A 24948-nucleotide genomic window follows, 5' to 3' on the forward strand; every position below is an offset into this window, starting at 1 on the left:
GCTAGGCTATCCTTGGCTATCTTCCATGAAAGCTATTGCTTCTCCTATTCACAAGTGTTTGAAATTTCCCCATAATGGTGAAGTTGTTACTGTCAATCATAGTCTCTTTAAACTAGCTGAAAGAACTTCTAGCGTTCCTATTGATTACTTTTGGCCTAAACAATTCCAATCTCTTCCTCCGCGAAGTGATCATCTTTTTAAATCTTATCAAAAGTGGAAGAAAGATATGATCCTATCTCTAAGCAAACCTAGAACACCCAAACTTGACATTCCTATCATTCTTGAGAAGGAAGTTCTTCCTTTGAAAGATAAAACTAATGTCTTTCCTCAAGAAGATTCCCAACCCATTACTATGAATGTGACTATGCCTATATCTAATAAACTTCCTAAAGGTAGACCTATTCCTCCTCGTCATGATGGACTTGGTCTCCTTCCTAAACCAAATATTCCTCCCTTATATGGAGTAGTTCCTCCTCCTTCCTCTTATGGAGAGAAGAGACCTTCCTCTTCTCCTATTATTCAACCTAAGAGACCACAACCTAAACACCCAAGTGATAAGGATGAGAACATTCCTCCTCCTCAATCTTCTCAACTTCCTACTAAGACTAGATGAAATCGTTCTGCACGTGAACGCCGACGAAAGCGTCGTCTTAGAGCTCAGGCAGCTGCTTCTCAAACTTTGCAATCCCCAAAAACACCTTCAACTAATATTATTCCATTTTCTCTTCAGTTGACAATTGAGCTGAAATCTCCTAAACATAAGATGCATAATGGTCTTGATCCTATGCGAGTTAAAGATCCTATTTTTATAAATCTTGATGATGATATAGATGAAAATGTTATTCATGATGAAAATGTTACTCCTATTCATTCTGATAGTGAATATGAATATGTTGATGTTGATAACCATCTATCTAACAAATTTTCTAAAGCACTTATCTTAGCTCCTAGACAAGAACAACGTGGCTTGGAACATGAACATAGCCCTTGTTTGGATCTTGTGATAGCTCCATCTGCTGTGTTGGATGTTCCTCCTCTAGCATGTTTCCTACCTTCCCGAAATATTGATCAGCAAGATCGGGGGGTAGATGACGTGCTAGACTAGTTCATTAGCATAGCAGACTCTCTCCTCCTCTCTTTTGATACTTCTTCTATGTGTTATTCTCATTCTTCTATTTGTTGTCCTTAGTGTTGTCTACTTGAGGACGATGCAAAACATTGAGATCTCTTTCGGTCTCTCTCATGTTGACTCAAAAGACACATGTGTTCCCTTCTTCTAGGTGACCTTCCTTGATTGGGGAATGAAGAACAATTATGCATACATACATATGATATACATGAATTATCATACAGCATACTGACCCCGAGGAATGCAAAGTCACCTTGTGCTTTGTGTTTTGTGTCTATTATCCTTGGGTTTATCTCACACTTGGGGGCTAAATCCTTGTGATAACGTGCTCCTTTCTCATTTCTTATATGTATCACTACCTTAAAGCAATCACCCCCAATGAGGCATGTGCAATTGCTTTAACATAGGGGGGCATACATCCCGTTCATATCTTTTCAAGATACTTGAAAATTTCTTGACAAATTTAGCTTTGCCTTGAAAATTTTTTATATCTTTCTTGCATGACTCATAGTGAGGGAACCTTACTACTGATAGTCATGGTTCTCCCTCGTGATCTTCCCTTTTACTTTGTCAATCGAAGTCGTAAGATCCTTAGTCCACTGGGGGCTTGGTGTATATTGCCTCCTTGACGTGGTGAAAGTCTCTCAATGTTGTTTCCTTGTACTTTATCAGAAGTATGAGCGTAAGCTTATACTCCCGCTAAAGTGGGGGCTAAATGTAGCATCCTAAAATTGCGACACTTGCAATTTCGCCTGCATTTGGGTCTTCACGATGGCGGCGCAACACGGAACCTGAATGGAGACCCCGAAACTTGCTTATGACATCAAAAACTGCATTTTTCAGCACCCTGGCCTGATCCTCCTTGCACCCTGCTGTCCCGGGAGGTAGGACCATGGCGCCCAGCACCCTGGTCCTTCAGGACTAGGGCGCCCAGCGCCCTGGTCCCCCAGGACCATGGCACCCAGTGCCCTAGTCCCCCAGGACCATGGCGCCCAGCGCCCTGGTCCCTGGCCCTATTTTTGGGCCCGTTCTCTTTTGGGTCTCGGGTCTTTATGTTTGCAAATTGGAAAATAATATTTCCTGGTCGGCCTAAGGTCGGGAAAATCAGTCTATCAGCCCTAATTGACAAGTATATAAACTACATTTCCTCTCCCATTTTGGTAGGGGAAAAAAAGGCGGAAACGATATTCAAACATTCAAGCATTCAAGCATTCAAGCATTTCCTTCAAGCAATTGAGCATTGTAAGTCTCCATTCAAGGCTAAGTGTTGCATTCAAAACAAGGATTCAACCATTGAAGAGGAGATCACATACAACATACAACATACTACATACATTACACCTTCGCATGTAAGAATACAAACATTCTTACAACAAGGTATCAGTACTTGTTTACATTACAAACATTTACATTTACAACATTCTCATTTATCTTGGTTAATTCCAAAACCGGGGTTTGACCTAAAGGCAAACCCCTCATCCCTAACCCCCCAATCGTCCTCTCTTTTCTGTGTGTAGGTTGCAGGTACGCGGCTATAATTGAAGATATGGAATCCTTGTGCAGAGACGAACAGATCCCCCTTCGTTTCGCGGATTTTTCGGAGGACTGTGTGCACGCCGGGCGCCATCGTCCCGTCAACTTTCGTTCAAATTTGCAGAACAGCATTGTCTCGACATTTTACTGCTAATTCTAGGTCCGCAGCTTCATCCCATATCCCTATCTCTGTTTATAAGTGAATCTTTCTTGCTTCTACATGCATTCCTAGTTCAATCCTTCTATCTACATTCTTTACAAAAGAGGGTATCCTTGCTATCTTAACCCTTGAAACTCATATAGAATCCAATCTTGCATTGTGTGGGATTGGATCTTGTGGGTTTTAACCCCTCTTTTGAATGTAAAGTCTCCCCTAAGTGAAAACCATCAACCCTAGTGACTCTCCCTTCTCTCTCCTTGGGGTTGGGGAGGGGAGAACAACTAGGGTTCGATTTTTCCGCTTTACACTCATGTTGTTGTAGATTGTGGTTCTTGAAACCCATTTTGATGTAAGGATGATTTGAGGCCATTTCATTGAATTTAAACAAAAGAATCTTTTTGTTTGACCATTCAGCGTAAATCAATCTCAACCCTCAATCTATCATTAGAAAATATATAAATCAAGTAATCCTTAAGCCACTATCAAGGGAAAAAATGTGGATGTCATATGATCATTTTAAAAGATTGAATACCCACACTCTACATCAACCATCAACTATCACTTGGAGTAATCACCTAGGATCATAATGGTTTTTAAGAATAAAATATGTCATGTTTTTTGTCATTATTGCATTCAATTTTCTCTAATCAAAGGTGCATAGTTTGTTTAGGATATGATTCACATTTCATGTTAGTTTCCTATTATTTTAATTGTATATTTTATTGTTTATATTTTTTCACATTTAATGAGACCCTATTCTAAGCTAATCTTTATCATTTTTAGTGTCTTAAAAAGTTTTTATAGTTTTTTTCATAAAATTCCTATCATTTCTAGTTTTGCTCATCTATATTATTAAATATTGTATACATTTTATCAAGTGGCACGCCCATAATTACCCACAATATATCTACAACCTCAAGAACTAAAACCCTACTTAGTGGCACAAGTACTCTCTAGAGTGACACACTTATACGTTGAAGTATCATTTCTACATACTTCAATGCATTTGTAGCTTACCTAGAACACTTACATCCTAGAATGGTGAAATTGCATCTTAGAGTGGTGTTTCTACATTTGGTGTGGTTTTTCTACATTATGGAGTGACATTTTTGCATCTTGAATATTATTTTATAGTCTGTTCAGTGTATTTGCATTTTAGGGTTATATATTTTAACCTTTTAATATATTTGCTTTGTACAGTGGTATATACATACTTTCAATGACACACATTCTACATACTATTGTTGGAGATATTTAATCTATTATGTTTTGAACTTGTCTTGCTAATAAACATCATTTATAGGGGTATTTTTGGTCCTTGAATGCCACATCTTCACCATTGGTTGTAGGTCCATTTATCAAACTACTAACTGTAGACACCTAAAATTGTCCTTTAGTTAAATAAATATTATTATTTATTTAATTATTTTATCCTAATGTCTTATATTAGTTAATTAAATAATTTATTATTTATTTAATTTATCTAGCCTTTCATCTATTAATTAAATAAATATTTTTATTTATTTAATTAGTTCATTTACCTTTTTTCTTCTTATCCACATGACAACACATCTCCCTAAAATACCTACTCCTTAATCTTAGCCCTTCATTTCAATTCAACCTCTTAATCATATTCACTCTTATCTTCTACTTTTGCACCTCTTAATCTCCTCCCTTCATCTTTACCTATCCTTCAATCTTATCAAGTCTCTATCATCTATGAGATATTGGCCATTCATCTTTAACCTCTTAATCTAAACCCTTTATTCTCTTTGATATTTCTATAAAAGAGGTTTTCTCCTCCCGTTTCATCATATCCACAATCATGCAATCATACATACATTCTATCAAAATCATTCTGGCATACATCATCACAACCACATATGTTCTTCCTTGAGCACTTGTGCAAGTGAAACACAAATTTGAGAGCAACATCATCAATACAAGATCATGGAGGATAGGAAAACAATGGAGACAAGCCTATCATGAATGTGAACGAATAACTTTACTTATTTTCTTTCCTTTTGTTTGCATTGTATGATAGTTCTCTATTGATGTGTGTTGAATTAGATTGTAGATCTAGGTTAGTAATTGGCTCAATTAAAGTTTACAAATAGATTCAAAATTCAACATAAACACTAACTTATATATTATAGTTTCATTTCAACAAGGAAGAATGCCAAACATCATTTATATTGGATTTCGTTACATTTGCACATTTCAATTTTTATGGTCAATAAACTTGTTTTATTTTCTTGCATGATCCAGTAATGTGCAATCTATCCTCTCACACTATAAGGTGCTCTTTGGAATAAGATTACTTTTCACCATTATGTTCTACCCTAAAATATCAACCTATGTATGCTCTTTCTTCATGTTGTTAGGTAATCTTGGAAACCAAAATGGTTTGTCCTTTTATTTTAGTTTCTTTTTAGTGGTCTTTTCTTGTATTCTATCACCAAGTGGTGACCTACACCTTTATGTTATAATGGGTATATAAATAAAGGGAATAATTGACATACTCTCCCTATGGTTACATTTGATGTTTTGGGCCAATCATGTAAGAAACGTTACAACTTGCAAGTGAAGGAGAAAAGTGGGTTACCTCTTATATAGGGCATTAGACATACACCTTGCTTCATGGAATCAAACCTCACATACCTTCAATTATATTAAGGACTCCCCTTAGAAAACCTTGTGCAAGCCTAGTTTGGTGAACCTTTTAGTTATTTAGTCTTTTTAGTGCATTAATAAGTGGTTAGCCCCCAACAAATTACTCATATTGTACTTATATACATAAAATAGAAGGTCACAAACACCCAAAAATCAAGTTTATGGTCATCACCTTGAGATCAATAAGCCATACTATTTAACTGTTTGAGTAAAAGTTCATGAGCCTACAAGATCAAACACTCGTACTTGATTAGAAAGGACATAATTGTGTCTTCTTTGTCCTATTTCTTGTTTTAAACCTATTTAACAACTTCAATTAGTTTTTTAATAAATTTACTCCCATAAGACTAATAAATCATGACTCCCTTTTTCAATAAATATCACAATCCCTTTAATATTTATGATGATGATGACCTTGTCAATCAAGAATAATATACTGAAGATGTATTCTTTTGGAGAAAGATAAGTATACCAATCAACCCTACGATGACATTATATCTTGAGTAAGCTATCTAAAGGCCACAATTTCCTAAGAATAAGTAATCAGAGCCCTTTGTATAAGAACATCCTTGGACAAGATTTTCCATTAACCCAAGTCCAAAATGTTTTGGTCATCCCCAAGGAAAGCAAATAATCCACTAGATTATATCTTAAGGAAATTCAAGATGCCATGATTAGGTACCTTAGTAAGTATTGGAGTGAAGATTCCCTTGAAATATAACCTTCAACACCTTAGTAAGGGAAACCATTCAAATCAAGGACAAAATGTGGATAGCTCTCATCCATTTAATCCATCATTCCGTACTAATACTAATCCTATTCCGTCAACCCATATAGAGCCTAATCCATCAAACCTTATAGGTCACCATCTATTAATTTCTACAAACCATACGTCATTAATCCAAAAATATTAATCATACTCTATCTACCATATAGATCCCAATCCACCAAATAATTTCTTACTCTCTTTCAATCCTATTCCATCAACCCATCCATAAATTCCTATGGTCAAGTATCCATCAAATTATCCACCCATCCACATTCATCCTAATCCTAAACTATAAAGAAAAATCATCCATCCATGCTAATGCTAATCCAAATCCACCTAAATTTTTAGTCCCTCAATCCTTAAACTATTAATTAATCTTCCTAGTTTACTATCTATTAGACCATCCATGCAACCATTACCGATATCAATAATAATCCATCAATCCCCATAGGTCCTAATTCATTTTCTTGACGAATGAAGTTCCTAGTCCAAATGATTTATTTTTTAACACCAATAGATAAGACACTACTACAGTATAAGAGAGTCCTCCATGCAAAAGACATAGTTAAAAAAGAAGAAGATTTTCCAACTCTATACCACAAATGAATAATTGGAAATTAGGTATTCTTAAGTGAATCTCCCATCACCCAAACCTTCAGAGGTTAAGCAAAGAATATGATAAATACAATCAATTCAAAAAATCCAGTCAACCCAACATAACTATGAAGGATTTTATCTAAGGAATACTAGCAAGGAATAAAAAAAATGAGGCTAAGGAGTTGCGTTGCACCCCTTTAAATCATGAGCATTTTCAAGTCATCCAAACTCCCCTAACATTATTGTTAATGCAAATCAACCCATGAAAAAAGTGAATACAAGAAAATCTACCACTTTCATGTGACATATGATCCATTAAACAAAAGATAAATAAACCTCATGAAATTAAAAGAAATCCCACTTAACATCACTTGAAGATGAGAAAATACATCCAAGAAATAATTGATAAAAAACATATCAAGATTAAAAGAAAAGCATCTACAAACAAAAACTAACATTAAGATCCTTTTCTAATGTATTATTATGCTTATTCACAACAAACTCAATCTTAAAAGACCCACATTGATCCCATTAATCATAACTAAGAATAAAAATATCAACCACCCTTAACATTCATCTAAAAACTAATATCCTTTTCATTGGGCCCAACTACCTTCTATTTGGTTTGGTTCCACCACATGAGAGAAATTTTACACTCTTTATAGATCCAATCTATCTAATGCTATATTCACATTTTTCTCCAAAGTAATAAATATCCCATTTTAAATTAAATGTGAAATTAATAATTATCAAAGTAAAGGATTAGGCCTTCACAAACAAGGAATCCTTAAATAATTCATGTTTATGCAAACAAAGGATTTCAAGGTATTATATACAAATCAATTGATAATAATAATAAGGATGTTACTTCCATGAGCTCTATGATAACTTATCCAAACACCAAAATAGGCCCCTCTTAATATTCCCCTAAGGAATTTTATACTACAAATGTTTTCACCAACCACATCACCGCTACTACCAAACCTTTTATTGACCCTCTTATCGCTATCACTAATGTTAACCATTCAACTTCTCTAACGATTAACCTAGATCAATATAATTACATACTATAGTGTTGTAAATTGTTTAGCCTAGCAATTTCACACTCTATTTGGTACTTGCTTTAGTGTGCATTCCCCTAGTCCATTTTAAGACCTTTTATACTCTACACTACCCTAAAACACCATCATGAATCCCACATTTAATTTGTCATCAAATGCCAAAACTAAGATTGGGTCCTATGTCATTGGCCTTGACATTTAAGCCTCCCCTTTGGAGAACCTATTTTGGGAGGACTTGCACACCCAATCCCCTATTCTTGATAAAATGGCCTAAAAAAAGTGACTACTTCAAGTGTTGGCATTAGCCTTTTGTGATCTAATCACAATATTTTTATTTCATGTTTATGTGTCAACGTACTTTTAATCAAAACTTAACCTTTTTACCTCTATATAAATAAAATCTTTTATCCTTCATAAGGTCTAGCACTACAATTCAATTCAATCTAGAGCAATCATACATGGATTAGTAGACTCCAAGCACATTACATCTACAACTTTATCACAATGAAACTACACTCAATTATTATTTCATGTCTATCGTTTATTGTTATTATCATGCCATGTACTAACCTTTTTTCGGGACTTCACATAACATTGCATCAAGCCTTTATGTGGAACTCCTTGAGAGGGTTTCATACTTAAGGCAAACTTGTCATTTTAATATTTACCATTTACTCTGTCTTCGTCTTTGTGAGGGTATACACTCTATCAATCATCATTGTTGTTAGTTAAGTGAGAAAACCATGGGGTTTGACTTGGGAAAGCCCTTATATGAAAGAAACCTTTTCCCTCATTTTCTATGTGTGTAGGTGCAGATTTGTTAGTGTGAAAGTTATTGATAAGCAAAGTAGATAGTGATAGACATTCAAAAAATTGAATGGATGAAAACCCATAGACTAAGGCATTGAATGCCCATGTCTTGCTAATTTGACCCAAATTTTACAAGATAGGTGTGTAGAGCTTCATAAATCTATTTCTAACCATGTTTGAAGCCTCTATCACCTTCAAAGTAGGGTGCCTAACACTTTTGTCGAACACAATCAGATCTATATTTTAGATCTAGGTTCTTCTCTATGTCGTCATTCCAAATTTACCTTTTTTATTTTTATAATGTACTTTTTGTATTCTATTATATTTAGTAATTTTACCATAGTTATGATAGTTCACACTCAATCAATCCTAATCACATGAAATCAACAAAAATGTGAGTCTAGGACAACATAGCTCTTCCTTGTGGATAATAAGCCAAACCCACTCACACTTCTAATTTTTTATGGGAAAACGGAATTGATCCTAGGTTAATGTACATGTTAGTCTAGGATCACTTTTCCTATATTTCATTCTTGTTAACCCAACTTCACTTACACTTGTAATTATTTTGATTGATTTGCATTATATTCAAGTTTACTTATTTTGATCTAATCTGATTTTTTATTAGATAATTGCATTGATTCATTGATTAAACATTTCTATTGCATATGTAGCATATGCTATAGTTTACAAAATATTTATTTTCATTGATTATCTTATTGTATGTCAAATTAGTAATAATAAAGAGGGCTTAAACTGACTTGTCTTTATATTTTCTTCTTCTTGTTTATACAATGAAAGCATTTCATGCATGTGATGGTGGCTTATTTGTTCTTATGTCACTGATATCCCTCTTTTAAAATTCCTTCTACCCATAAAAGCACATTCTTGCATAATAGGATGATAATATTAATAGTTTTTTTAATGTCACTTTAGCTTGTGTTTGTTCCATTGCTATCCCTTCTAGAGATGAAACATTAATGAATCATGATTTCCCCTCTCCTAAATTTTTTCCTAGTCATGAGATATTTTGGTACAAGAGGATGTATCATAAATAGTTTTCTCAATGTTCTCCCTTACAGAGATGAAGAATTGGTGAATAAAGAGAACAATTAAAGTGTAGTCAATAAAATTTATATTTCTAGTCGTACAAATTGACGTATGAAACCTCTTTTTTTCTTTTTCTTTTGGTAGTCCAGGGTATCCCCGCGACTCAGCTCAGCGACACAGGTTTCCCATTATGGGGTGAGCTAAGGTGACACTAGTCCCTGGAGATATACCAAGCCACTCATAAGCCAGGTCCATCGGGCCTATGAAACCTCCTATTGTTGTTCATCTCCATCTTGATATTCCCTAACTACAAGCTAAGCTTATTATTTCTATTTGAGGCATTAAGAACCCATCTTGACCCTTGGTTACTTTCTAAACTTAACAAAAATATTACTCAAATCAATAATTTTAATCAAAATGTGTCACAACAACCTCATTGCCATGTGATGACTCACACACATAACACTTGTAACAAAAAGAAGAAGAAAAATCAACCATTCCTACTTTTGTTCCTCATTTCTCAACCCTTCCTTCCCTCACATCATTGTCTTTCACAACATGTTGGTAAGGAGCATGATCTTGTTTAGCATCTTCATGCTACTTTTACTAAGATCTTCCTTTGGAAATTGGTTCAAAATTTGCCTACATACCATAACTTTCTCTAGAAAGCTTTATAGAAGATAGTTGTCCCTCCTTCTATTAGACCAAATGATGTAGCTCAACCATGTTTGATTGTATGCATGTGACACATACAATAATAGTCTACTCACTACATGAATCACCTTCTTTAGAAGTCCAAAATCAATGTGTTCCTCTTATGATTTTGGTCATAATTATTAGAACTTGAAGAAAACATACTCTAATCAATAATTGATAGTCTTTTAATGTTTATAGAATAGATTTGAAATATAAGATCAATGTAGATAGTCTCTCATTAAGCCTAATAATGCTTCTATTTGTGGTTTTGATAATACTAGTAGATAGTCATTAGGTACAATCACACTACCAGCTCAAGTGGGACCTATGACTTTACCTATGCTCTTCCATGTCATGCTTGGTGCTATCTCATACAATCTTCTTCTTGGTAGACCATAGATTCATGTCATGGGGGAAGTCCTATCTACTCTTCACCATAAGATAAAGTTCATATACAATAGCATACTCTATACAATTAAGACTAATGAAAGTTTAAAAAGTTGCCTACAAGCATAAGCTAGACATCAATCTCCTATCTCTAATGATGTCAAAAATTTGGTTACATCCTCAACAAAAGTTGATCCACTAATCTTTGTTGCTAATAACAGTAATGATTACAATAGAGATTCAAATTTGAATACGATCTTTGGTGACGATTGAGGTTCATTATATCTTACACCCTCCTTTGATAAAGATAACAAAGTCTCACAATCTACACCTAAGGCCTTCAAGGAGTCTTTTGTTTCATTCATACAAGATACTTATAAACATCTCAAATCCATTCCAACTTCTTTCTCTTCTAACACATCTCGAAGATGATTGAGACTTTATAATTCACCCATCATGGACCAGTTAAATATAAGATTGACCCTTCTCATATTGACATCTCATCACTCAATAATGATCTACATTTTTGTAAAAAATCAATTATTCTTCAATAACTTATTTTATACTCAATTTAGAGACACATTATGGGGTTAGTTTTGAAATACATTCTAAATACGGATACAATGGAAATGGTTTAGGGTGCATGGAATAAGGCATTGAGGCTCCTTTGAAACCTACATAACTCATTTTTAAAAAGGGTTTAGGGTTCAAATCTCCCCCTTTGTCTAATGCCTCTATATCCTCTTCTTATGTGTAGTCAAACATTTCTTTAAAAGAGATAGTAATACTTCCTACTCCCCATCTCCTATCTACACAAGATTATATTTTGTGTAGGCTTCTCAAATCCCACTTGCTTACTCGTCCTCCTCCAAAATGTAAGAAATTCTATAAACAAAATCAAATAAATCTTTCTTTTTATGTGTATCCTTAATTGCTTGTCCATTCCTTTAATTTATGTCAGACATTGAGGGGTAAAATGATAATTTATTGAATATTGAATCATTTATATGAAAAGTTATAATGGATTTCACCTTTATTAGGTCTCTTCTAAATACTAATTTCTTATATTGTGTTTATTCTCACTATGTGACATTTGTAGGTCTATATGGGGGCTCATTGTCATCCATGATGGTACAATCTCACATGGAACCATTCTTTCTCTATGTTAGCAACACAATAGTCTCTAGTGTGGTTGTCCTCACCTATACATTGGGGGCATGGACAACCAATTTTGAGGTGTGCATCCTTGCTTGGGGATCCCCTCTATACCTTATAGGAGGTGTGTATCCTTGTTTTAGGATTTCATCTCCTTCTTTTAGGAGGTGTGCGTCCTTGTGTGAGGATCCTCTCTCCTTTTCTTGAGAGGTGGGTATCCTCATTTGAGGATTCCCTCTCCTTCTTTTGGGAGGTGTGTATCTTTGTTCGAGGATCCCTTAGCCTTATTTTGAGAGGTGTACATTCTTATTTGATTATCATATTCCCTCTTATTTTCCTTAAAACATTAGCATAGAATATATGCCAATATTTAAGGGAGGGGGGGGGCACGGGGGGGCGGCATATGGCCTCTTAAGCATTGATATTATTGATATAACCTCTTTGTGTTGAAGTTGTTTTTCATAACACCCCTTGAGGTGTGCTTATAGATTTCTACAATGTTGGTTGATTATGAATCATTGGTTATCTCTTTTGTGTTATTCATGTGGGAACACACAATTTATTGTGTTTTCTAGTGGTATTCATATGAATCTCTCTTTTCACCTAGTATAATGTGGCTTGATAGTTGTTTACATTCCCTACGGCATTGATCGCCTAGTATAGTGCAGTCTGCTAATTGTGATAGTTGTTGTTTATGCCTTGAGGCATTGGTCATCCATGGTAATCTAGCATAACACAACTTGTTAGATCCATGAAATATTTGTAATATACATGACTCGCAATAGAGTAAGCTAGTGATAGAGTCCTATACTCTTGCATGTTTGTGGTATTGAGACAACTTTTCATATCAAGGTCTCCTTATCTCATTGACTTGGAATATTTGTTTTCCTTGTGTATTTTCTTTGTATCTTATGAGTCTTCTATGTTTCATGCATTTCTTCCATGTGTTTTACATGTATGCTTCCTGTCTTGCATGTTTTCTTTGTATTCTTAGCGTGTCTACTTCATGTTTATTTTGTGTTTATGCTTCATGTATGGTTGTGTGTCTCCTTTATGTTGTGTATGTTATGGAATGATAGGATCCCCACTTTGAGGGCTCGTGCATCCCTCAACATGGTATAATTCTATCCCTCAAGTGCCTTTCTTAGATTGCTATTTACTTTACCATGAATATAAGCATAAGTTCACCCCCCACTAAAGTGGGGAATACATGTAATACCATAAATTATTTACCCTAACAATTTCACGCTATATTTGGAACTTTCTTCAATGTACATTTCGCTAGTTCATTTTAAGGCCTTTTATGCTCTATGCTACCTTAAAAAATCATAGTTAATCTTACACTTAATTTTTTACCAAATACCAAATCTAATACTAGGTTCTATGTCATAGATCTCAACATTTGAGTCTCCCCTTTTGAGGGCATATTTTGGGAAGACATGGGTGTTGAACACCCTAGTCTTGATAAAATGACCCAAAAAAGTGACCACTCCAAGAGCTAGTCTTTTCCTTTTGTGATCTAGTCTTGATCTTTGCATTTGATTGTTATGTGTTGATCTTTATAAAAAATTAAACTTGTGATCCCTATATAAAGAACATCTTTTATCCTTCATAAGGTATAGCACTACAATCCAATTCAATCTAGAGAAATCATATGAGTATTAGAGTACAATAACTTTCCATCAACAACTTCATCACAATGAAGCTACACTTGAGTATTGTTTCATGTCTCTTTATTATTGTTATTATCATGCCACATACCAACCTATTGTAGGACTTCAAGGAAAACTACATCAAGCCTTTATGTGGAACTACTTGAAATGGTTGCATAGCTAAGGTAAGCTTGTCATTTTAATATTTATTATTTATTGAACCTCTATTCTTATGATGGCATGCACTCTATCACTCATCATTGTTGTTGTGGAGGTGGAAACACCAACACAAGTTTTGGTTTAGGTAAGACCCTACACAACACAACCCTTTTTCCTTATTTTTTTGTGTCCAAGTGAAAATCCAACAATGAGCAAAGAAGATAGTGACAAACATTGCCTGAATTTGAACTGATGAAAACCCCTGGACTAGGGAGCCCAACACCCTTTTCTCGCTGATTTGACCCATGTTTTCAAGAAATAGGTGTGCAGAGCTTCCTAATTTCATTTTTTATTATCTCTTAAATTTTTTTTCAACTTCACACTAGGGTACCCAATGCTTCTATCTAGAACAATTATCTCTTGATTTTAGAATTAAATTCTTCTCTATGTTCTCATTATAGATATGCTTTATTGCTTGCATTTTTCATGTTGTACTTATTGTATTATGTTAGATTTAGATATTTTACCATAGTTAACATAGTTCATTTATGCACACACTTAATTAATCCCAATCACATGCAATCAGTAGAAGTGTGAGTCTAGGACATCATGGCTCTTCCTTGTGGAGAGTAAGCCAATCCCACTCACACCTCTAATGTTGTATGGGAAAAATGAATTAATCCTAGGTTAATTCACATGTTAGTCTAGGATCACTTATCCTATATTTCACATGGCACGTGAAATTTTCCATAATCATGAAGCTATTGCCATTTTCATGAGACTCAAAGATAATAACTTTGTAAGGGATCATAAAATGGGCTTTAAAATAGACTTGGATGCTCTAAACCCAATAAACCATACCAAATGCACAAAATCCTTGCAATGTAAACATTCAAATCCCAATAATTTTTAAGTCTAAAGGCCAATAAATATGCCTAGATCTGAATGTCCCATACACCTAATCCCACCATTCGAAATCCAAATAATCAAAAATCTTAAAATCTAAAGCTCAAGTGAATTTCAAATTATAATTTTTAAACTTCAAACATCCCAAAGTAAATATACATAAATATAAAGCCAAAAGATAGCGGTTGACACTTCTAAAAGCTCACAATTGGGAAATCCAATCAAACCCTAAATTTTGGTAGTATTAAACCCATGAAATCCAAATATATAAGGAGATATAATATAAACCTATTTTTGGGTTTGAAAAGCTATAATTATTGATACTCAATCTAAATTTCACAATCCCACCATTTAATATCATAAAAATCTATGATACCCAAAGCCAACAAGTGTTAAAACACAAAATTATAAAAGCCACCATCACATTCAACAAAATATCTAATCTCAAAATCTAGTATGTTTTGTGAACTCATTAGTCATAATTCCACAAGGTCCTATGACATTTATTTTTACCTCCATCACTACATCTCTTTCAACTATTCTTTTAGATAATCACTCTACATGCTTCATCCAACCCACCTCCCGTTATATTTTCCTTGGTTGACCTCAAGGAGAAGACAACCTAGTAATCACTAAAGCTCATAACAACACCCATCAAACACAACACTAGAAATATGATCCACCTAAAACAACTATATATAAGATATTATCTTAAAAGAAACTCTTGAATACAAATATTAATAAAATATAAAATTTAAAAATTTAAAAATAGAAAAAGGTTTCCAATGTTGAAAACCATTCCTATGGAACCTTGGCCAATTACCATAAGGAAAATAGTTCATAGGTGTCATGCATAAATATCCTTCCTATGTGTACCCTAAACTAGGGGCAAGTTTCTTCCATATCTCATCTCATCTATCCTTTGCAACCCTCATCTAGTGATCTCTATCATATTGGCATATCATTGTCTCCATCACATCCACATCTCTATACCATCATACCTATCACACTTTTTTACCTTGATAAGAAGTGGACCAAATTTTAAAATATGTTTGGCAATCCTTTGATGAGTCTAAGCATAAGCATGATAAATGCATGAATGGAGCATATCAATCCTATGCAACATAGTCTATGAATATCGTACATCATGTATCTCTTATCCATGTCCATCCATTATCACTCTCCCTAATATAATAGTTCCATTCATCTAACACCCTCACAATATTAGTGCTACAATGAATTCTCCACCATCCTTATCACCCCTCATATTATTATTCTTACCATTTTATTATCCTTTCATTATTTTATAATAATATTTATTTTATATAACCATACCTATTCTTCATATCTTCTCAAAACTCATCCATCCTTCATCCTTGCAAACCTAGTTATCCTTTTGAGAGGCCACCCAAGTCATATTAACCCACCTACTCTTTTATTAAGGTATCCTTAACCCATTTTACTGACAGCTTTTCCTCCAATTATTGGGACATTATACTATTAGATGTATCTTATCAAATATCTATACTTATCATATTTGAAATGATATTGCTTAAATTACTAGTTGCAATGTTATCTTAAAGAAGAGTAAATTGCAAAAACCTAAAAAAATCCGTGCCCTAACAACAAATCTTAATTAATTAGGATGTATCCTCTAACAACCCCCCTAATCATCACATTAATTAATTAAATAAAATAACATCCTACATCCATTTCCCCTAATTGATTAAATAATATAATTATTTAACTAATTATCCTAAAACTCCAAATTCAATTATATTCTCCCACTAATGGGACACTCACTTTCAATCCATAATGTAAACATAAAATAAAAATAAAACAAACATTAATCCTAGTCATCAAATCAACCAAATTAATCCTAGCCAACCATCTCCAATCACCTTCAATACAAACTCAAACTAACTTTTAAGATCCCAACATTCATCTATTTAATTCAATCCTAGCCCTCTCCATCCATATACCACTAACATTAAATACCTTCTCCCTCTCAAATCCAAATCCAAAATTCTTCTTAAGAAATCATATCCCTTCATCTTAAATTAGTTTCAACCCTTCATCTACCATAATCAATTTATAAGTCAAGTAATCATTTAGCAACTCCAAAGGAAAAATTTGAATGCAACAAGGTCATTCGTAGGATTAGGCAACCATAGTCTACTTCAACCATCAACTAACACTTGAAGAAATCACCTAAGTTCATCTAATGTTTGTAATGGTACGAGCTTTCATGTTCTTTTATCATTTCTTATATCTTTTTTCCTCTAATTTTAGGTCTATACTTGGTATTGGATATGATTCACATTTTATGTTAGTTTCATATTACTTTGATCCTATATTTTAGAGTTCACAAAAGGTTTTGCGAAATTTGGTTGTCACTAAATCACTTGTATTAAATATAAAGCCAACATGCCTCTATGAGGATACTAAAAAGGTCAGGGTCTTACATTAAAGGTCAATTTGTTGTTAATATTATATGAAGAATAAAAGAAGTATTTAAATTAATGAGGAAAACCTAGATCTGCTTGAATTTTATTGAAGATTATAGAAGAAGAGGTCATAACCTAGAGATGATGGAAGTGATGAAGACAATGAAAGAAGGAATAATATGTTGCCAAAGAATATGAAGATGTTTATGACCTAGATCAAATATAGGCAATGAAGGAAATATTAAGTATTAGTAAGATATGTAGAATTGATGTTTCTAGTTGTTGTATATTAATTGGATGAATTAGAAAAATAATTTTGAGTATAAAAATAGTTAAATGCTAAAACAATGCAATATGATAAGATAAAAGTAAAAGTTCATGTTGCATTACGGTAGCAAAAAGTGTAACTAGAGAGAAATAGAAGAGGAAAACATAAGATCAAAATGCAAGAAATGATGGTCACAAAATTGAAAGGTAAAATTATTTCAATAGATTTGGTAGAATGCCATTCAGATATATAGAATAAATTATAAGACTTGAGACAAAATGATATGAATATGAAGGAATATTTAGAAGATCTTAGAATTTCAAGATTTATACTTTCTAATTATGTTATTTGTGAGTTAAAATTATAGATATATTAACTAGACACACCCTCTAGGTGATCATATTCTATTCCTATCCTATCCCGAGAGGCTGAAGAATGTTACCTAACCTTTTAAAGGAGGTTTAGGTGGTTAGGTGATCCTCTTGAACTATAAAATTTCTCTATCCCTTTTTGTGACTAGTCATCCGTTCCTTAGGCAATCAAGAGGATCAATAATTGGATATCTCTAGAGGATGTTATGAAAGAAGATGAAAATGATTTAAAAGTTTAGCTCAGTAAAACCCATAAATGAAGGGATTAACTAAGATAATAAATAAGATCTTAGGAAACTGTTTAAGGTGTTTGACAATATAAAAGATAGGAAATTGAGATATGACTTTAATGCAATAATTTTTTTCCTATAATAATTTAGTGAATAGTAGTATAAGGAAAAAATATTTTAGATAATGTAAGGCTAGAGTCACATAAATTTAATAGAATCTAGTGATATTAGAGATGAAGTAAATAATTAGAGAAAGTGAATGCCAATTATAAGGAGAAGGATGATAAGAAAAGGGGGATAGGAAATATGAAGTTGGAGATAAAGTGATGATATAAATAATTAAAGAAATATTTCTATAGGGTACACAATAAACTAAAGATGACAAATTTTAGGCTATACAAGATCATATGGAAGTTTAGTTCAAATATAAAGACGTGCGACTAGAAATATTTGGCATATAATCATTATTTGAGATTGGATATTGGCATATCATGAAGGAATAATAAAAGAAGAATGCATAAAAATGAATTGGATGGTGTAGAATCCTAAACAAGGAGCTAAAATAATAAAAAGATGTTAGATGGTAGAATTAGAAAGACTAGAAAGAAATATAAATTATTAGCAATATTTTGTACAAAGTTCCAAGGTAGACATATTGAGGTCTCTACACGATATACATAGCGAAGATGGGAAATTTTGGTTGTTATTTATCTTGTAGCCTTGAGAGAAAGTGAGTCTCACCTTTATCTACCTAGGGTTGTTAATATATACGAGCATATGAAGGGCAAAAATATTCTTCTCAAGAATCATCTTCCTCTTCTAGCATGTTAACTTTGTATCTTTCATGAATTGGGAGGTACAGTTATAAGAAGGACCCTATTCTTCCTTTTCCATGAATTTAGCTTTAGTATGTACTAGGTTCACTTTTATATCTATATTAATGTCTTATATGACTAGATTGACCTCTACCTTAGAGAAATTTGGTTATTATCATTTACCTCATTTCCTTCTAGAGAATTTTTTTTTTACCTTCAATGCATATTGATAAGACTCTTCTAGCATTGTGAGCATAAGAATTTTTATTTCATCTTGTATGTTAAGCTTTAGTCAATTCATATGTGTTTCCACTTTCTCATGGTTTTCCTACGATGCCCTAATTGAATACTCAACTTATAGAACTCGTTAGTGTAATACTTAATACCTATCTCTCTTTACCTCAAATTTAGATCTTTTTCAATAGTTTTAGATAATAATCACTGAATAATTTTTTTTCCCTTTATCATAACAATCATCTTATTCCAAGAATTTATCATATATCTTTCTCCTTGATTTCTTTGCATTTGGAATTCCTTCTCTTTGCATGTCCTTTCAACTTGATCAATGATAATCACACTCTCTATCCTTTCAACTTGATCAATGATAATCATACTCTCTAAGGGTAAGGGTTATATATATATATATGAGGAGAGCCCCCCTCTTCTCTATTGTTGTTCAACAAGGTCATAAGCAGCATTTTATATATATATATATATATATATATATATATATATATATATATATATATATATATATATATATATATATATATATAATGTTCTTAAGAAATTTGAAGCATATATTCTTATTTTCTTTCCTATTTTAGAGATGTCTAAATTAAGAACCTATCTTCTCTAGTTTCCTTATATATATAATGTTCTTAAGAAATTTGAAGCATATATTCTTATTTTCTTTCCTATTTTAGAGATGTCTAAATTAAGAACCTATCTTCTCTAGTTTCCTTTACTAGCTTTACTCTCCATCATCACCCTATAATTTAGGAATAAAAATAATACATCAATTTGGAATCCTTATATTAGCTTTAGGAAATGATCAAAAGGGAAAGGAAAATTAGAAGAGGAAAATTTTAGGAAGGGTAATTAGAGGTAGGAAAAGTTGAAATATATATTTTAAATGAACCAAAATAAAACCCTACTCTATTTTTACCATTCAAAATTATTCAAGACTAGACGAAAACAAGAAGATATAACATGATAGACAAATAAATTTTACACTTGAATAAAGTTAGCATTTTTTTTTTGTTAATATGAGATCTTGTGATTCAACTAGGAATGCTCCTATATTGTTTGTATGTGTTTGATATATCAAATATTATTATATCTTATCCAACCTACAATGCTAAACTACACTATATGTATGCATTATTTTATTTAATTATAGTAGCTTTATTATGTACATCTACTTGTCTTATTGTTGAAAGCCTCTTCTATTTTTAGAAAGTTATTATTTACTTAATCACCACAATTAGCATCTCACTTTAAGCTTTTTTTGTCTTGAGTTTAGACTCTACCTTTTCCTATAAATATGAGATTTGAAAAGTGTTGCAACATAATAACATTAGCTAATTCACTTACATTTGAATTATCATTTATATAACTTTTTTTAGATTTATAAAACTCCCTCTTACATCATCCACACTATTTGAGACATCAAATATGATAATATAACTTCATCTAATCTATAATAATACAAACTACAAAATTCTAATAGAAGTAGAATACATAATTGAGGATATACTCAAATATGCCAAACATCAAGTGATTCTTATCTACTAGATTGTGGATATAGGTGATGTACCTTCCAATGGGAAATGACACATAAAATTTCAAGTTGCTAACAAATGTCCACATCTTATTTTACAAATCGTAGCCATGGACAACTTTACTTCTCAAGATATTACTAATCTAGAAGAATGTATGAATTTCATTGCATTAAGAGACATTGACATTACTTTGTACTAGTTATTGTCTTTACTACTAGCAATAGGTGTAGAAAAAGCTCTTATTCATTTCTATTTATTGTATAGGACTTGAACATTATCTACTCTATTCAACATAGCTATTAAATGTTTCTAGAAAATAGAGAATAGAATATTCGAATTGGTAGAGGACATACAATTTTCTTAGTATAACTTATAATATGTTCATTTTTTTTCCTATCCTATAGTAAATTAACATGAATATTTATTAAATGTCTTAATTAAAATAGTTTTTATAGACATATTGTTGTATTATAAATTTCACCAATATGATCTTATAACAATTTTTCCATTTGATAAACTTGTAGCTGACATTTCTAACACAACTTCCAATTGTAATAATGAAATGTGAGTAGATAAGCTTTAAAAATGTAGAAGTTTATAAAAAATTAGATAAGACTAACCTGAGGATCCACTAGATTAATGGTGGCTAGGTGTAGTGCCGTGTTTCCAGAAATATCTCGATCATAACTCACCAATTTTGCAACTTCTTCAAGTTTATAGTGAAAGAGTAGCTTTTGCACCACCTCAAATTGATTACTTTCCACAGCAAAGTGTAAAGTAGTTTTAAGGTCACTGCTACGAATTTCAACACAATCAGGCATTCTTGAAATGAATATCTCAATCATGTCCCAACGACCCTTGATGGCTGCTACATGCACTGCACACCTTCCAAAATTATCCCTCTTTGTCATTATACTCTTGTCAAAACAAAATACATGTACATTTAGTATTTCAGTAACAATCCTTGGATCTTCTCCATGAATGGCACAATGCAAAGGAGTGGCACCATAGACATCCCTTATAAGCAGTATGAAATGCACTATATTGCTAAAACTTTTCCTCTCAATTATCAGCCTTGCAACCTCTGTATCACATTAACATCAAACTTATGATTAGAAAAATACAAATTTAGTAAAATTTACCTAAAATTTACCACTAAAACTGACTCCAAATTGTTGAACTACAAATTTCTCCCTAAAAATAAATAAAAGGAAAAAATGATTTCTTGAAAGAAAATTCCTTTACCGAAATGGCCTCCGTAAGCAGCAACATGCAGGCAAGTTTGGTGATCATTCCTCGGCCAGATGATGAGATAGAAGGGCGTAGCGTCCACCAAAACCCTAACTGCATCCACGTGACCGTGCTCTGCAGCTATTAACAGAGCCGATTCTCCAAACTGATTGCGTTTAGCGGCTGGACACTTGTTGTAGCGGAGAAGAGTAGTAATTATCTCAGCATTTCCCCCCTTAGCAGCTGAGTGCAGCGGCGTATTGTAATCGGCATTGCGAGCTGTAATGAGGCCTTTCACATTTTGAAGAATCCACTGAACCAGCTCCAAATGTCCGTCCTTTGCAGCAATGTGCAGAACAGTATTGCCTTCAAAACTAACTTCTTTCAGTTGCCTAGGGTTTTGACCGTGCAATTTCTTAATAGCATCAAGATCGCCATTTCTGGCAGCAAGAAAAACTGCAGCATTCATCTTTCTCAAGTACTCTTTTTCAATCTTCCAAGCTCTCTCACAAATTGCTTAATCAATCACTGAATTTCTCACAAATCGCCTAATTAGTCACTGAATTTGTCACAAATTACCTGATCAGTCACTGAATTTCTCTTCAAAGCCTGCGACTTTAAATAATGTCCTATCCTGAAGCTTGATTCTGAAGCCTCCTTAATCACGTTTTCCATGGGGTCCGTGAAAGCGGAATGCCCTTTCACTTTGTTCTCGTCTGGAAGAATTTCTTTATTTGCTGTGTCTGTACTCTGCTTTCTTTACCACTAGGAGAATAAATAAAGAGCACTCTGCTTTCTTTACCACTAGGAGAATAAATAAAGAGAAATGCTCTGCTACATTTTCCAACGCCGTAAGTTTTTTATTTTTATTTTTCTTCTTTAAATATTCTCAGATTGTGTGAAAATAATTAAATATGTGTTGTTTTTTACACTTTTTAAATATCTCTGTGTATTTAGTAATATAAATTGGAATGGAGGTAAAATGGCCGATAAAATAGTTCATTTATTATTTTATTAAAAGTGTCATTTGACCCTGCTGATGTATTGTGATCCCCCGCCTTCTGCTCGCACTGCGTTAACCATTTAATGGGAGTGATTTTTTATTCTCCAAATCTTCTTCTTTTTTTTTTGGTGAACCTATGTACTTTTAATATATTAATGGTAAGTTCTATTCATCTTTAAAAAAAGTGTCATTTTAATAATATTTATTAGAATAGAGGTCAATTTTTTATATTAAATGTCTTTTTTTTTTTAATAAATATTTATGTGTTTATTAATAACATTTATTAGAATGGAGGTAAAAACAATTAATATAAATAATTGGATTATTTAGTTATTGGACCTTTTTGCTTATGTAGTTAATAAAATACATTTAAATTTTAAATTGTTTTTAGTTAAGTATTATTTATAGAAGATTATATTTGTCAAAATTATTCAAAGTGATCTTTATTTAAGTGTACTTTGGAGATAATCTAACTTTAGTAGATAGTGTAATTAAGAAACATATTATCATCGTCATGATTAAATTCAACCAATTAAAATACAATACTTCAAGATTATACATTATCTTTTATTTTCATCAAACATAGATTTTAAATTTTAATTGCAATACTCATAAATTAGAGACTATGCGAGAGAGATAAGATTAACATTCGACATTTTTTAAAGAGGAACTAAAGAGTGTAAGCACTTAATGTATTCATAGATATCAAAATAAAAAAGTATGTGTTAATCTGTAATAAAAAATAAAATAATGAAAGGTTGTAGTTTAATTTTTGAGGATGATGGTGTATTTTTTTAAATTATGTTATCTATCATATTCAAGGTTTAAATCCCTTGAAGATGTAGTTAGGCTAAATTCGTTGTCTTAGTAACTTTGACAAATTGAACCTTCTACTTGTGATAGCTTAGTCAAAGGATGAAATTTAGTTTAGATGTTTGCTCCCTCGTAATGTTGTAATTTTTAATATAAAGGCAAAGACACTAATGCCTATATAACTCAATTGTTTTAATTATAAAGTGAATCAAAATAACATTGTCTAGACTATCTAGATCATAAAATTTACTTAGATAGATGTTATGTAAAGTCTCATTACAATACTAAAGTATATATTGAGAAGCCTAAAAATGCATGCAATAATAAGTCGATGGATTTATTACAATGTCTCTATATTTAAAAAGTGTGGTGCTTAAAATCTTAATTAGAAATTTATAGGCTTAGATAGGGAAATCAACGTAGACTAACTTCCATTCTTGTCTCTTGGTCAAGCCCATTAATTAATTAAACAACTTCTAACAAGCTCATAAACAAAAAAAGTAGAATGAAAATTCCTAGATATGTCCTTATGAATGTAGATGTTGATGCAATGCTCTAAATGATGATCAAGTAATATGTGAATGAGTTAATATATAGATTAAATTAGATCACAAAAATGAACTAAGGTTGTATTTATTTATAGAGCATATAAACATGTCAATTCGAATATTTTACACTTGAGTTGGTGAGTAATGGCTAGTTGGAGACATGTTAACTTGGTCCCACAATTGATTTTGAATTTGGTAGAAGAGGACCAAGTTTATGTATGTAGCCATGAACCAAGTTCAAAATTCACGCTCATAGTTTTCAATCAAGATTGAAATAATAGTTTTGTGGATTGCATTTGGAACACTTAAAAAAAAGATTTGGATTTTGATCAAGTAAAAGCTCCATATGCAACTCTCACACATAAATATTGTATTTAGATATTAGACAATTGTAATAAGGACTGCATATCAAACAAAGTCCAAAATGAATAGAGAATAGTGGTAAACGCATGTGCATGGAGATCTAGGACCAAAAAGATGGAAAAAAAAATGTTAAGCACAATACAACCTTAATACTTTTGAACCATGCCATGCTCACACTATGACTAACTAATTGCCAAGCTATAACATATATGCGTTATTCTGATCCAAACAAAGAATGGGGTCATGGGGCCATATTTTTCATTTTATTTTCTCTCAAAACATGATTAGCAAAACAACATAAACTCTTTTTACGAAATACAAGTTCGATTAACGTCTTGA

The 24948-nt window shown here is 32.6% G+C and overlaps 1 protein-coding gene across 1 annotated transcript in view; it reads right to left on the bottom strand.

Annotated features, from left to right (window-relative positions):
• Positions 1–22514, bottom strand: part of LOC131028893 (ankyrin repeat-containing protein At5g02620) — a 39418-nt gene extending 16904 nt beyond the window's left edge. Inside the window, exons 1-2 of the mRNA XM_057959268.2 lie at positions 21898–22514; positions 21273–21736 (exon numbers count right to left, since the gene is read on the bottom strand). Of these exons, the coding sequence (XP_057815251.2) occupies positions 21273–21736; positions 21898–22351 (918 nt within the window). The 5' untranslated portion in view covers positions 22352–22514. The remainder of the gene's footprint in view (positions 1–21272; positions 21737–21897) is intronic.
• Between the last annotated feature and the right edge of the window lie 2434 nt (positions 22515–24948).

Source organism: Cryptomeria japonica, chromosome 5 (assembly GCF_030272615.1).
Source record: "Cryptomeria japonica chromosome 5, Sugi_1.0, whole genome shotgun sequence".
Classification (NCBI taxonomy): Eukaryota; Viridiplantae; Streptophyta; class Pinopsida; order Cupressales; family Cupressaceae; genus Cryptomeria; species Cryptomeria japonica.